At 61.0% G+C, this 15110-nt stretch overlaps 4 protein-coding genes across 5 annotated transcripts; all 4 read right to left on the bottom strand.

The window, feature by feature from the left end:
- Window positions 1–582: 582 nt before the first annotated feature.
- Window positions 583–4149, bottom strand: ABB37_07265 (putative GP46-like surface antigen; the record flags this gene model as incomplete). 2 transcript variants are annotated; one of them, XM_015805835.1, is made up of 1 exon in its annotated part: window positions 583–4149. In XM_015805835.1, exon 1 carries the CDS (start codon window positions 3895–3897, stop codon window positions 583–585), a length of 3315 nt encoding a protein of 1104 aa, XP_015655841.1. In that variant the 5' UTR covers window positions 3898–4149. The 2 variants fall into 2 exon arrangements, with proteins under 2 accessions (XP_015655841.1, XP_015655842.1); XM_015805836.1 differs by having other exon boundaries at window positions 583–4142.
- A 1153-nt stretch (window positions 4150–5302) lies between these two features.
- Window positions 5303–6460, bottom strand: ABB37_07264 (hypothetical protein; the record flags this gene model as incomplete). The annotated part of the gene is made up of 1 exon (XM_015805834.1): window positions 5303–6460. Exon 1 carries the CDS (start codon window positions 5654–5656, stop codon window positions 5303–5305), a length of 354 nt encoding a protein of 117 aa, XP_015655840.1. The 5' UTR covers window positions 5657–6460.
- Window positions 6461–8069: 1609 nt separating this feature from the next.
- On the bottom strand, window positions 8070–11636 carry ABB37_07263 (putative GP46-like surface antigen; the record flags this gene model as incomplete). The annotated part of the gene is made up of 1 exon (XM_015805833.1): window positions 8070–11636. Exon 1 carries the CDS (start codon window positions 11382–11384, stop codon window positions 8070–8072), a length of 3315 nt encoding a protein of 1104 aa, XP_015655839.1. The 5' UTR covers window positions 11385–11636.
- Window positions 11637–12789: 1153 nt separating this feature from the next.
- ABB37_07262 (hypothetical protein) lies at window positions 12790–13143 on the bottom strand (the record flags this gene model as incomplete). The annotated part of the gene is made up of 1 exon (XM_015805832.1): window positions 12790–13143. The coding sequence occupies one exon, from the start codon at window positions 13141–13143 to the stop codon at window positions 12790–12792; it is 354 nt and encodes a 117-aa protein (XP_015655838.1).
- Between the last annotated feature and the right edge of the window lie 1967 nt (window positions 13144–15110).

The raw sequence follows: 15110 nt of genomic DNA, 5'->3' as shown, positions 1-15110 counted from the left end.
TACACCGAGTAGAGGAGAGTGAACTCTGTCGCTCTCTGCTCCCCGCACGGCGGCTTCCCTTGGCGGCTCCACACGCACACACGCAGAAACATCTCACAGACGCATATTCACAAGTGCCCACGTCAACCACGGCCCCAGCAACGCAGATTAACTCGTGCAACCACTCCATGGGCACACACCGTTCATCCATATCCACGCAGAGATGCCGGCGTCAATTGAAAGATAAAAGAAAACTACTTTTTAGCAAAAGAGAAAAAGCGGGCGGTCGCGTGAAGAGAGGCTGAAGAAAAACCGATGAATTGGCAAAGGCACTTAAACACACCACTTCACAGAGGAATAAATAGAAAAGGGCCAGCTCAGCTGAGCCTCATTAGAGAATCAAAATCGTTGTCATGTGTGTTCACCGTCTCCGCACTCTGCAGCACGTCGAGTTCAGCGGGAGGAACGGTGAGAAAACAAATCAAGTTAAAAGGGAGAGAGAGAGAACAAGTTAAAAAAAAAATTAACGCGGTCACGCGCATGCGCACCCCCCGCTGTTCCGCAGACGCGACAGCGGCAACGGTGGCGCCTCGCCAGCGACCTTTAATACGGCGAGTCAGGCATCTTTGCAAAAGGCTCCATCTCCGCTTCTTGCACGGTCTGGAATCCACTCACCTCTCTATCACGCTGACGCCGGCGATAGAAGCGCACGCCAAAGCCCACTGCAAGTCCCACCAAGAGCCCACCCACAGCACCCAGCACGCACCACAGTGGGATCAGGTTGCGTCCAGACTTCTTCTTCGGCGGGGCTGATGTGCTCGACACCGCGGGGCACGCATTCGCGCTCGCGCAGTCCCGCGCAGTCAACGCGGCATCCGCAGCCACCGTCTTCGACTTCCACCCCGCGGGCAGGCACCCGCACAGGCCCGTCCCCTTCAGGTCGACGCTCACCAGCTTCGTCATGCCGCCCCAACTATCAGGCACGCCACCGGACAGCGCGTTGCCGCTCACGTTCAGGCTGCGCAGCGACGTCATCTCGCTCCAGGCAGACGGCAGCGTGCCGGTGATGGCGTTGCTCTGCACGCGCACCGTCTGCAGACGCGCCAGGCGGCCCCAGCTCGCAGGCAGCGTCCCCGCGACCCGCGAGCCCTTACCGTACACGCTCAACTCCGTCACCGCAACCTGCTGCCCGTCCACGTCCGCCGCGAGCTCAGGCAGTCGCACGGTCGCCGTCGACGTTACAGTCTTCATCAACGCGGCGACCTTCGTCCGTGACACAGCTGTCGCCAGCGGCAGCGGTGACAGGTCCAGCTGCACCGCACCGTCCGCAGAGCACTTCACGTACGCCCAGTCGCAGTAGCTGCTCCCGGTCCACCGCATCGCCAGACTCGGGTCCATCGTCGAGAACGCCTGCAGGAACTTCAAGGTGTTTCGCTGCTCCTGCGTCGGCGCAGCGGTGGTCGTCGTGGTCGTGTTGTGCACGTCGCACGCGTTCTTATCGCTGCAGTTGGACGAAGACACCGCGGCATCCACGGTAATGTCAATGTTGTAAGTTTTCTTCGACCAACCATCGGGGAGGCATCCGCACAGATGGTTCCTGCTCAGATCAGCAATGATGTACGTCCACTGGGCCGCCCATTGTGCAGGGATCGAGCCTGTAAATTGATTTGCTGCGAGGTATAGGGACCGCAGGTACTCCACGGAGGCCCAGTCTGCAGGCAGCGAGCCAGAGAGGGCGTTGCTCGAAAGGTTGAGTGTACTTAAGCCGGACATCGTCTTCCACTCTGCCGGTAGTGTGCCGGTCAACGCATTGCTCGAAAGCCGAAACCAGCGAAGCTTCGACAGGAACCCCCACTGGCCAGGAAGGCTGCCCTCAAGGCGGTTGCTGCTCAGGTCCAGTGACTGCAGCGCAGCCATCCCGCTCCAGTCCGCAGGCAGTGAGCCTGTCAGTGCGTTGCCGCTCAAGTCCAGCATCCGCAGGCGGGTCAGGCGGCCCCAGCTCGCGGGCAGTTTGCCCGTGACATTCTGGCCAAACTCATTCACGGAGATCTCATTGAAGATGACGGCGGAGCCGTTCACGTCGGCACCCAGCTCAGGCAGCTCCAACGATCCGGTGAACACCGGGGAGTTGAGGGCGCCAAAGTTAAGCACATTCGAGTAGGTGCCGCACCGCACGTACGGCCATTCACAGTAGTAGATGCCGGTCCACCTGCTCGCAAGAAACGGGGTTTTGGCCGCAAAGCCACGCAGGAACTTCAGCGTGCTCTTCTCCTCCTCCGTCATCCCCGCCATGCTGTCAGAGCTGCCGCTGCCGTCGACACACCTGTATGCGGTGCGGCACTTCGGCGATGTCACCGCGTCATCGGCTCGGACGTACGGAGGATATCCCGGCTTCCAGGCGCTCGGCACGCACCCGCAGAAGTCGTTGCCCGCCAGGTAGATGTCCTGCAGTGACTTCATGTTGTTCCATTCTTCAGGAATCGCACCGGCCAGCGAGTTGTTGTTCAGCCGCAACTCGTTCAAGGTCGGCATCGCGGCCCATTCGACGGGCAGCGTGCCCGAGAGCGCATTCGCGGCCAGGTTGAGAGTGTAAAGCTTCGTCATGGCGCTCCAGTTCGCAGGCAGTGACCCGTTCAGTGCGTTGCCGCTCAAGTCCAGCGTCCGCAGGCGGGTCAGGCGGCCCCAGCTCGTGGGCAGTGCGCCCGTCACGCTCGCACCCTTGCCGTGCAGCTCGAAACTCGTCACGTCCACAAGGCTGCCATCGATGTCCGACGTCAGCTCCGGCAGCTGCACCGAGCCAGAGAGCGTGACGTCGTTCAGCGTGACGGATGCAAGTCCGCTGGAACCGCACTTCACGTTCTGCCAGCCGCAGTACCACACGCCACCCCAGAGGCTCCGCAGCTCCCCGCCCACAGCAGCCCGCACCAGCCGCAGGAACTTCAGCGTGTTCTGTTCGTTCGCCGTCAGCATCGCGATCTCCTCGGAGTCGTCCGCCGCGGAGGCCGAGCCGGAGCTGTGCGCCTCGCACACGTTTGCAGTGGTACAGTTAGCAGCGGACACCGCAGGATCAACAGTGGGGGGATAAGAACCGTTCTTCAGTTTGGTAGGAACGCATCCGCACAGCCTGTTGCTGCTCAGCTCCAACGTATACACCCGCAGCTCGCCCCACCGCTCAGGGATCGAGCCCGTTAGCTGGTTATTGGACAGATCCAGAGACCAAAGCGCCGTTAACGCCACCCACGCCGCAGGCAACGTGCCGGAGAGCGCATTGCTGTTGAGGTACAAATCCTTCAGTGAGGACATGCGAATCCACGCAGCAGGCAGCGCGCCGGACAGCGAGTTGTTGTCGAGCCGCAAGTCCTTCAATTCAGACAATAACCTCCACTGACCGGGAAGGCTGCCCTCAAGGCGGTTGCTGTTCAGGTACAGTGACTGCAGCGCAGACATCCCGCTCCAGTCCGCAGGCAGCGGGCCATTCAGTGAGTTGTAGTTCAACCGCAGAGTCCGCAGCTTCCTCAGGCGGCCCCAGCTCGTGGGCAGCGTGCCTGTAACCTGTTGCCCAAACCAACTCGCAGAGATTTCCGTGAAGATCACGGCGGAGCCATTCACGTCCGCACCCAGCTCAGGCAACACCAGCGATCCCGTGAACGCCGGCCGGCTGTAGGCCTTGAAACTCAGCGTGCTCGCTAAATAGCCGCATCTCACGTACGGCCACGAGCAGAAGTCCGTGCCGGTCCAGCTGGTCTCCAGAGTTGAGCCCGCTATCGCAAAGCCCTTCAGGAACGCCAGCGTGTTCTTCTGCTGATCGGCGGTGTAGTCGGTGGTGGAGGCCGCGGAGACAAAGAGGGCGTTCACGCACAGCACCAGCAGCGCACCGGCCACCATCATGCGACGCAGCGGGTACTTGAGACACGCCATAGGTCGCAGTCAGAGAGGTGAGGGAGGAGGTACGGAAGAGGAAGGAAGAGGTCGCGGTGAAGAGCTTCGTACAGCTTGACAGAAACGAGAAAGTCGGTCGTCGCACGTGGGGCTTGCGCTTGTGGAGTGTGCCGCAGTGACGAATGCTGCTGAAACAGCTGATGTATTAAAATTAAACAGAAAAGAGAAAGTGTGTGTTTAGCGAAAAGAGATTATGAAGAGAGGCGTAGTGAAAGAGAAGGCCTTCAAGCTGCGGCGGTCGGCGCCGCGGTGGAGCAGTGCAGGAAGAAAGGGAGGGGAAAAGAGAAGAAGCGCATGGAGCGGCGAGCAAGGCAGCGGACGAGAGAACATTTGTGGCGGCGTGCGTCGGCGTGCACGCAGCAGGCAACGCCGCAGGGCTGCACCACAACCACGCACCCCATCGTGCGCACGCAAACACGCACACCCGCACACCAGTCGCGCTACACCACGGGAGGGCAGCAAGCGATCCCCCTTCACCGCCGCGGCTCGAGAAAAAGACCGCATGGCGGCGCCGGCACAGCAGGCGGCACGCAGCAGACTCCGCCCGGTCGGCACAACCCGCTTCGCGTACGTCGCTCAGCATTCATTAGAACTGTTACCGTCAGCGAGTGAGAAAGTGTTTCGCTGACGGGGGCACCCGCCCCCGCGTCTTCACCGGTGCGAGTCGCCCCTCCTTCACAAGCGCTCGGTATGTGCACCGGCAGCACTTGGCCCGTCACAGCCTGCACGGTCCGCCGGTACACACCGGGCAGGCGGCATTCACCCAGCACAGCGCAGCGACCTCGCTCGGCTCCCGCGCCGCCACGCGTGTCCGCCAAACGCCCCGCCCCTCCCGCCCAACGAAGGACCACACACAGCTGAGAGTCAGCGGCGGCGCTCTCGCTCACCGCGTGGACGTGCGCCACCGCCATGCTCGCAGTGAAGGCACAAGGGGGTCATGGTGATCGCATCGTACTCGGTGCGCTACAGGCGCAGGCCAAGACACCAAACGCATTCGCACTCCCCTCCGTCGCGGCCACCACGCCACGACGCGCTGCGGCGGCCTCGCGCGAGAGGGCGTCCGGGTACGCCAGCGAAAAGGGACTGAACGGCCACCAGTGCGGCATGTGGCGTCACGTCTGCTCATCTGCGGGCGCTGAGCAACGCCGATGGTGGCCCTCCGTTCTCCCTCACTGCCGTAGCACCGACTTCCGCCAGCGTCAGCCGGACGTTTTGCACCAGGCATCAAATGCAGCAGGCACAAAGAGTAGCACCGCGCAACACACGAGGGGCGTCAACAAGAAGCCACGAGTCCCGTTGGCGGCTGCAAGCACCAGCGGCACAGCCTCCACGTCCAGCGGTGTCGCCGTCTTTCGATGCAGCAGCCACGCAGCACCAGCCGCCGTCAGTACCGCTCAGTCCTCTCCAGGTGCGTCAGCAGCAGAGAGGTGCGGAGTCGCACGAGGGAGCCGCCGGACGCACAGAAACATCGACAAGACATCGTTGCCCAGCACACTGCCCACACCGCCCCGCGAGTGCCCGGGGCCAAGCCCACCACGGAGCCCCGGACACGAAAGCCGTGCATCACCACTTTGCCAAAGGGCCGTTGGGCACTTCCTTCCTTCCACCTCCCCGCGCGCGGCTTCGACCACCCGATACACCCCACGCCCCGCAGAACAGCAAAGGACGGAAACCGGGAGCGCAATTCGGGTGCGGCGGAAGGAGGGGGCTGGGGGTGCACGGGAAACCGCAGAAGCATCGCGCAAACGCACCTTCGCGTCCTAAGGTGGGACGGTCCGCTTCATGTTACAGCGGAGAGAAGAGAGAAAGGAAGGAAGGAAGGAAAGAGAGGAGAGGAGAGTGAACGGCGCCATCATTCAAAACGCGAGCGCACCCGGCATCCAGCGCAGGGAAACCCGCCCAGCACACCATCATCCCTTCGAGCCTCGTCGCCACAAACGGCGCACCGTGGATGGTGCAGAGAGGGCAGCCAGCGGCACCCTCCATCCACACCACGCCGCACCGCGACACGCTCGTGATGCCGTCGCGGCTCCGACGGCACAGCACGGTCGAGGGACACAAGGCACAGGCGCAGCGGAGTGCGCCGACGGGCGTCGTGTCGGCAGTGAGAAATTCGGAAGGGAGAAGGAACCTACGTGTGGAACCATATAGAAATAGAAATAGAAATAAAAAGTCTCGAAAACAAGAGGGGGGCGGAGGGCCAACACACGCGCACGGGAAGCCAGCGCCCCAGCGCAGACGAGCAGCCGGTCGTGAGAGACGCAACGCTCGCTCCGCAAGCCGCGAAAATGAAGTCAAGCACAGGTGCACCGACGTGCCTGTGCGACGCGCATGAGAAGTCCTCGCCCACACCTCCGCCACACCGATAACCGGGCTGCCACGGCGGACACACCGCCCTGCCCAAGGACGGCTCCGTCGCCCACTCCGGCAAACAGGTGCCACGGTGCGGCGCAGTTCGAGACACAAGAAACAGAATCAGGAAACAAAGGAGTAAAGAAAACTTTGGCCAACGACCGTCGCACTCGCAGAAGCCAGTGCGGCTGCTCGCTTTAAAGAAAAAGAAAAGGTTGTGTGAGAAAATGCTATCTTCATTGTTGATTCAGCGCAGGTCGTGCGGCAGGCAGCGCCTCTGTGTCGTCAGCCATCGACGGCGCTCCAGCACGTGGAACAAGCGCAATGAGGCGTGCTTGCCTACGTGCACGGCTGCGCGCAGGGCAGCGTCGCTCAGCTCCCCAGCTTCGCATTCATTCTGCGAGGGCCCCTAAAGAAAAAGACGGGAGCAAAAGAGGTGCCCTACAGAAAAGAAAGGCGTCGGACGCCAAAAGAAAGTTTTGATGTGAGTTACGGGAATAGCGCCGTTCAAACTGGAAGAGCAGCCGCGACAGCACTTGCGTTGACTGATAAAGTTGAAACACAGCAGCATTAACGATGCCACTGGAGAAGGAAGAGGAGCACAAGGTGACGCCAGGCACCTCTCGCACACGGGTGAGTGTGCAGTGCAGGTTGAACCGGTCGCCGCCACGGAATGAGGTCTCCGCGTGTTTCACCCTCAACGTACTTCACTGCGCCGGACAGCTCCGCAATGGGGAGGTGCGCCGCGGGAAGTAGAAGGCACGGACGTACCAGTGCGAGAGAAAACACACAAGACCAGAAGCCTAAAGGGAAAGAAGGAGTTTGAATTACTAATGTTGAACAAAGCATGAAGACGAGACGCCGCGGTTGAAAAAAAAGAACAGAAAATAAAACAGGGAAGACGCATGTATGTAATCGCGTTGGTGTTATGCAAGCTGCGTGGAGTGCACTCTCCTATGCATGTGGCGGTTGTACTCAACGGCGCGCTCAGCAACGCCTCGCCGCACAGGCAGCAGAGTCACGGGAAACAGGACAATCACAAACACCGCAAAGGCAAGAGAGGCGGCACGCAGTGCAGATGGAAAAGAAAAAAGAAGGAATGAAAAAAAAAAGAAATAAAAAAACGCCGAACGGCTGAGCAGCGAGCAGCGGACGTCTGCACATGTGTGGGTGGGTGGGTTTGTCTCGCAGACGGGAAAGCAAGTAGCCAGGAAAAATACACCGAGTAGAGGAGAGTGAACTCTGTCGCTCTCTGCTCCCCGCACGGCGGCTTCCCTTGGCGGCTCCACACGCACACACGCAGAAACATCTCACAGACGCATATTCACAAGTGCCCACGTCAACCACGGCCCCAGCAACGCAGATTAACTCGTGCAACCACTCCATGGGCACACACCGTTCATCCATATCCACGCAGAGATGCCGGCGTCAATTGAAAGATAAAAGAAAACTACTTTTTAGCAAAAGAGAAAAAGCGGGCGGTCGCGTGAAGAGAGGCTGAAGAAAAACCGATGAATTGGCAAAGGCACTTAAACACACCACTTCACAGAGGAATAAATAGAAAAGGGCCAGCTCAGCTGAGCCTCATTAGAGAATCAAAATCGTTGTCATGTGTGTTCACCGTCTCCGCACTCTGCAGCACGTCGAGTTCAGCGGGAGGAACGGTGAGAAAACAAATCAAGTTAAAAGGGAGAGAGAGAGAACAAGTTAAAAAAAAAATTAACGCGGTCACGCGCATGCGCACCCCCCGCTGTTCCGCAGACGCGACAGCGGCAACGGTGGCGCCTCGCCAGCGACCTTTAATACGGCGAGTCAGGCATCTTTGCAAAAGGCTCCATCTCCGCTTCTTGCACGGTCTGGAATCCACTCACCTCTCTATCACGCTGACGCCGGCGATAGAAGCGCACGCCAAAGCCCACTGCAAGTCCCACCAAGAGCCCACCCACAGCACCCAGCACGCACCACAGTGGGATCAGGTTGCGTCCAGACTTCTTCTTCGGCGGGGCTGATGTGCTCGACACCGCGGGGCACGCATTCGCGCTCGCGCAGTCCCGCGCAGTCAACGCGGCATCCGCAGCCACCGTCTTCGACTTCCACCCCGCGGGCAGGCACCCGCACAGGCCCGTCCCCTTCAGGTCGACGCTCACCAGCTTCGTCATGCCGCCCCAACTATCAGGCACGCCACCGGACAGCGCGTTGCCGCTCACGTTCAGGCTGCGCAGCGACGTCATCTCGCTCCAGGCAGACGGCAGCGTGCCGGTGATGGCGTTGCTCTGCACGCGCACCGTCTGCAGACGCGCCAGGCGGCCCCAGCTCGCAGGCAGCGTCCCCGCGACCCGCGAGCCCTTACCGTACACGCTCAACTCCGTCACCGCAACCTGCTGCCCGTCCACGTCCGCCGCGAGCTCAGGCAGTCGCACGGTCGCCGTCGACGTTACAGTCTTCATCAACGCGGCGACCTTCGTCCGTGACACAGCTGTCGCCAGCGGCAGCGGTGACAGGTCCAGCTGCACCGCACCGTCCGCAGAGCACTTCACGTACGCCCAGTCGCAGTAGCTGCTCCCGGTCCACCGCATCGCCAGACTCGGGTCCATCGTCGAGAACGCCTGCAGGAACTTCAAGGTGTTTCGCTGCTCCTGCGTCGGCGCAGCGGTGGTCGTCGTGGTCGTGTTGTGCACGTCGCACGCGTTCTTATCGCTGCAGTTGGACGAAGACACCGCGGCATCCACGGTAATGTCAATGTTGTAAGTTTTCTTCGACCAACCATCGGGGAGGCATCCGCACAGATGGTTCCTGCTCAGATCAGCAATGATGTACGTCCACTGGGCCGCCCATTGTGCAGGGATCGAGCCTGTAAATTGATTTGCTGCGAGGTATAGGGACCGCAGGTACTCCACGGAGGCCCAGTCTGCAGGCAGCGAGCCAGAGAGGGCGTTGCTCGAAAGGTTGAGTGTACTTAAGCCGGACATCGTCTTCCACTCTGCCGGTAGTGTGCCGGTCAACGCATTGCTCGAAAGCCGAAACCAGCGAAGCTTCGACAGGAACCCCCACTGGCCAGGAAGGCTGCCCTCAAGGCGGTTGCTGCTCAGGTCCAGTGACTGCAGCGCAGCCATCCCGCTCCAGTCCGCAGGCAGTGAGCCTGTCAGTGCGTTGCCGCTCAAGTCCAGCATCCGCAGGCGGGTCAGGCGGCCCCAGCTCGCGGGCAGTTTGCCCGTGACATTCTGGCCAAACTCATTCACGGAGATCTCATTGAAGATGACGGCGGAGCCGTTCACGTCGGCACCCAGCTCAGGCAGCTCCAACGATCCGGTGAACACCGGGGAGTTGAGGGCGCCAAAGTTAAGCACATTCGAGTAGGTGCCGCACCGCACGTACGGCCATTCACAGTAGTAGATGCCGGTCCACCTGCTCGCAAGAAACGGGGTTTTGGCCGCAAAGCCACGCAGGAACTTCAGCGTGCTCTTCTCCTCCTCCGTCATCCCCGCCATGCTGTCAGAGCTGCCGCTGCCGTCGACACACCTGTATGCGGTGCGGCACTTCGGCGATGTCACCGCGTCATCGGCTCGGACGTACGGAGGATATCCCGGCTTCCAGGCGCTCGGCACGCACCCGCAGAAGTCGTTGCCCGCCAGGTAGATGTCCTGCAGTGACTTCATGTTGTTCCATTCTTCAGGAATCGCACCGGCCAGCGAGTTGTTGTTCAGCCGCAACTCGTTCAAGGTCGGCATCGCGGCCCATTCGACGGGCAGCGTGCCCGAGAGCGCATTCGCGGCCAGGTTGAGAGTGTAAAGCTTCGTCATGGCGCTCCAGTTCGCAGGCAGTGACCCGTTCAGTGCGTTGCCGCTCAAGTCCAGCGTCCGCAGGCGGGTCAGGCGGCCCCAGCTCGTGGGCAGTGCGCCCGTCACGCTCGCACCCTTGCCGTGCAGCTCGAAACTCGTCACGTCCACAAGGCTGCCATCGATGTCCGACGTCAGCTCCGGCAGCTGCACCGAGCCAGAGAGCGTGACGTCGTTCAGCGTGACGGATGCAAGTCCGCTGGAACCGCACTTCACGTTCTGCCAGCCGCAGTACCACACGCCACCCCAGAGGCTCCGCAGCTCCCCGCCCACAGCAGCCCGCACCAGCCGCAGGAACTTCAGCGTGTTCTGTTCGTTCGCCGTCAGCATCGCGATCTCCTCGGAGTCGTCCGCCGCGGAGGCCGAGCCGGAGCTGTGCGCCTCGCACACGTTTGCAGTGGTACAGTTAGCAGCGGACACCGCAGGATCAACAGTGGGGGGATAAGAACCGTTCTTCAGTTTGGTAGGAACGCATCCGCACAGCCTGTTGCTGCTCAGCTCCAACGTATACACCCGCAGCTCGCCCCACCGCTCAGGGATCGAGCCCGTTAGCTGGTTATTGGACAGATCCAGAGACCAAAGCGCCGTTAACGCCACCCACGCCGCAGGCAACGTGCCGGAGAGCGCATTGCTGTTGAGGTACAAATCCTTCAGTGAGGACATGCGAATCCACGCAGCAGGCAGCGCGCCGGACAGCGAGTTGTTGTCGAGCCGCAAGTCCTTCAATTCAGACAATAACCTCCACTGACCGGGAAGGCTGCCCTCAAGGCGGTTGCTGTTCAGGTACAGTGACTGCAGCGCAGACATCCCGCTCCAGTCCGCAGGCAGCGGGCCATTCAGTGAGTTGTAGTTCAACCGCAGAGTCCGCAGCTTCCTCAGGCGGCCCCAGCTCGTGGGCAGCGTGCCTGTAACCTGTTGCCCAAACCAACTCGCAGAGATTTCCGTGAAGATCACGGCGGAGCCATTCACGTCCGCACCCAGCTCAGGCAACACCAGCGATCCCGTGAACGCCGGCCGGCTGTAGGCCTTGAAACTCAGCGTGCTCGCTAAATAGCCGCATCTCACGTACGGCCACGAGCAGAAGTCCGTGCCGGTCCAGCTGGTCTCCAGAGTTGAGCCCGCTATCGCAAAGCCCTTCAGGAACGCCAGCGTGTTCTTCTGCTGATCGGCGGTGTAGTCGGTGGTGGAGGCCGCGGAGACAAAGAGGGCGTTCACGCACAGCACCAGCAGCGCACCGGCCACCATCATGCGACGCAGCGGGTACTTGAGACACGCCATAGGTCGCAGTCAGAGAGGTGAGGGAGGAGGTACGGAAGAGGAAGGAAGAGGTCGCGGTGAAGAGCTTCGTACAGCTTGACAGAAACGAGAAAGTCGGTCGTCGCACGTGGGGCTTGCGCTTGTGGAGTGTGCCGCAGTGACGAATGCTGCTGAAACAGCTGATGTATTAAAATTAAACAGAAAAGAGAAAGTGTGTGTTTAGCGAAAAGAGATTATGAAGAGAGGCGTAGTGAAAGAGAAGGCCTTCAAGCTGCGGCGGTCGGCGCCGCGGTGGAGCAGTGCAGGAAGAAAGGGAGGGGAAAAGAGAAGAAGCGCATGGAGCGGCGAGCAAGGCAGCGGACGAGAGAACATTTGTGGCGGCGTGCGTCGGCGTGCACGCAGCAGGCAACGCCGCAGGGCTGCACCACAACCACGCACCCCATCGTGCGCACGCAAACACGCACACCCGCACACCAGTCGCGCTACACCACGGGAGGGCAGCAAGCGATCCCCCTTCACCGCCGCGGCTCGAGAAAAAGACCGCATGGCGGCGCCGGCACAGCAGGCGGCACGCAGCAGACTCCGCCCGGTCGGCACAACCCGCTTCGCGTACGTCGCTCAGCATTCATTAGAACTGTTACCGTCAGCGAGTGAGAAAGTGTTTCGCTGACGGGGGCACCCGCCCCCGCGTCTTCACCGGTGCGAGTCGCCCCTCCTTCACAAGCGCTCGGTATGTGCACCGGCAGCACTTGGCCCGTCACAGCCTGCACGGTCCGCCGGTACACACCGGGCAGGCGGCATTCACCCAGCACAGCGCAGCGACCTCGCTCGGCTCCCGCGCCGCCACGCGTGTCCGCCAAACGCCCCGCCCCTCCCGCCCAACGAAGGACCACACACAGCTGAGAGTCAGCGGCGGCGCTCTCGCTCACCGCGTGGACGTGCGCCACCGCCATGCTCGCAGTGAAGGCACAAGGGGGTCATGGTGATCGCATCGTACTCGGTGCGCTACAGGCGCAGGCCAAGACACCAAACGCATTCGCACTCCCCTCCGTCGCGGCCACCACGCCACGACGCGCTGCGGCGGCCTCGCGCGAGAGGGCGTCCGGGTACGCCAGCGAAAAGGGACTGAACGGCCACCAGTGCGGCATGTGGCGTCACGTCTGCTCATCTGCGGGCGCTGAGCAACGCCGATGGTGGCCCTCCGTTCTCCCTCACTGCCGTAGCACCGACTTCCGCCAGCGTCAGCCGGACGTTTTGCACCAGGCATCAAATGCAGCAGGCACAAAGAGTAGCACCGCGCAACACACGAGGGGCGTCAACAAGAAGCCACGAGTCCCGTTGGCGGCTGCAAGCACCAGCGGCACAGCCTCCACGTCCAGCGGTGTCGCCGTCTTTCGATGCAGCAGCCACGCAGCACCAGCCGCCGTCAGTACCGCTCAGTCCTCTCCAGGTGCGTCAGCAGCAGAGAGGTGCGGAGTCGCACGAGGGAGCCGCCGGACGCACAGAAACATCGACAAGACATCGTTGCCCAGCACACTGCCCACACCGCCCCGCGAGTGCCCGGGGCCAAGCCCACCACGGAGCCCCGGACACGAAAGCCGTGCATCACCACTTTGCCAAAGGGCCGTTGGGCACTTCCTTCCTTCCACCTCCCCGCGCGCGGCTTCGACCACCCGATACACCCCACGCCCCGCAGAACAGCAAAGGACGGAAACCGGGAGCGCAATTCGGGTGCGGCGGAAGGAGGGGGCTGGGGGTGCACGGGAAACCGCAGAAGCATCGCGCAAACGCACCTTCGCGTCCTAAGGTGGGACGGTCCGCTTCATGTTACAGCGGAGAGAAGAGAGAAAGGAAGGAAGGAAGGAAAGAGAGGAGAGGAGAGTGAACGGCGCCATCATTCAAAACGCGAGCGCACCCGGCATCCAGCGCAGGGAAACCCGCCCAGCACACCATCATCCCTTCGAGCCTCGTCGCCACAAACGGCGCACCGTGGATGGTGCAGAGAGGGCAGCCAGCGGCACCCTCCATCCACACCACGCCGCACCGCGACACGCTCGTGATGCCGTCGCGGCTCCGACGGCACAGCACGGTCGAGGGACACAAGGCACAGGCGCAGCGGAGTGCGCCGACGGGCGTCGTGTCGGCAGTGAGAAATTCGGAAGGGAGAAGGAACCTACGTGTGGAACCATATAGAAATAGAAATAGAAATAAAAAGTCTCGAAAACAAGAGGGGGGCGGAGGGCCAACACACGCGCACGGGAAGCCAGCGCCCCAGCGCAGACGAGCAGCCGGTCGTGAGAGACGCAACGCTCGCTCCGCAAGCCGCGAAAATGAAGTCAAGCACAGGTGCACCGACGTGCCTGTGCGACGCGCATGAGAAGTCCTCGCCCACACCTCCGCCACACCGATAACCGGGCTGCCACGGCGGACACACCGCCCTGCCCAAGGACGGCTCCGTCGCCCACTCCGGCAAACAGGTGCCACGGTGCGGCGCAGTTCGAGACACAAGAAACAGAATCAGGAAACAAAGGAGTAAAGAAAACTTTGGCCAACGACCGTCGCACTCGCAGAAGCCAGTGCGGCTGCTCGCTTTAAAGAAAAAGAAAAGGTTGTGTGAGAAAATGCTATCTTCATTGTTGATTCAGCGCAGGTCGTGCGGCAGGCAGCGCCTCTGTGTCGTCAGCCATCGACGGCGCTCCAGCACGTGGAACAAGCGCAATGAGGCGTGCTTGCCTACGTGCACGGCTGCGCGCAGGGCAGCGTCGCTCAGCTCCCCAGCTTCGCATTCATTCTGCGAGGGCCCCTAAAGAAAAAGACGGGAGCAAAAGAGGTGCCCTACAGAAAAGAAAGGCGTCGGACGCCAAAAGAAAGTTTTGATGTGAGTTACGGGAATAGCGCCGTTCAAACTGGAAGAGCAGCCGCGACAGCACTTGCGTTGACTGATAAAGTTGAAACACAGCAGCATTAACGATGCCACTGGAGAAGGAAGAGGAGCACAAGGTGACGCCAGGCACCTCTCGCACACGGGTGAGTGTGCAGTGCAGGTTGAACCGGTCGCCGCCACGGAATGAGGTCTCCGCGTGTTTCACCCTCAACGTACTTCACTGCGCCGGACAGCTCCGCAATGGGGAGGTGCGCCGCGGGAAGTAGAAGGCACGGACGTACCAGTGCGAGAGAAAACACACAAGACCAGAAGCCTAAAGGGAAAGAAGGAGTTTGAATTACTAATGTTGAACAAAGCATGAAGACGAGACGCCGCGGTTGAAAAAAAAGAACAGAAAATAAAACAGGGAAGACGCATGTATGTAATCGCGTTGGTGTTATGCAAGCTGCGTGGAGTGCACTCTCCTATGCATGTGGCGGTTGTACTCAACGGCGCGCTCAGCAACGCCTCGCCGCACAGGCAGCAGAGTCACGGGAAACAGGACAATCACAAACACCGCAAAGGCAAGAGAGGCGGCACGCAGTGCAGATGGAAAAGAAAAAAGAAGGAATGAAAAAAAAAAGAAATAAAAAAACGCCGAACGGCTGAGCAGCGAGCAGCGGACGTCTGCACATGTGTGGGTGGGTGGGTTTGTCTCGCAGACGGGAAAGCAAGTAGCCAGGAAAAATACACCGAGTAGAGGAGAGTGAACTCTGTCGCTCTCTGCTCCCCGCACGGCGGCTTCCCTTGGCGGCTCCACACGCACACACGCAGAAACATCTCACAGACGCATATTCACAAGTGCCCACGTCAACCACGGCCCC

Source organism: Leptomonas pyrrhocoris, assembly GCF_001293395.1.
Source record: "Leptomonas pyrrhocoris isolate H10 chromosome Unknown, whole genome shotgun sequence".
Lineage (NCBI taxonomy): Eukaryota > Euglenozoa > Kinetoplastea > Trypanosomatida > Trypanosomatidae > Leptomonas > Leptomonas pyrrhocoris.
Note: the sequence above shows the minus strand (reverse complement) of the source record. Positions and strands in the feature narration are given on the sequence as shown.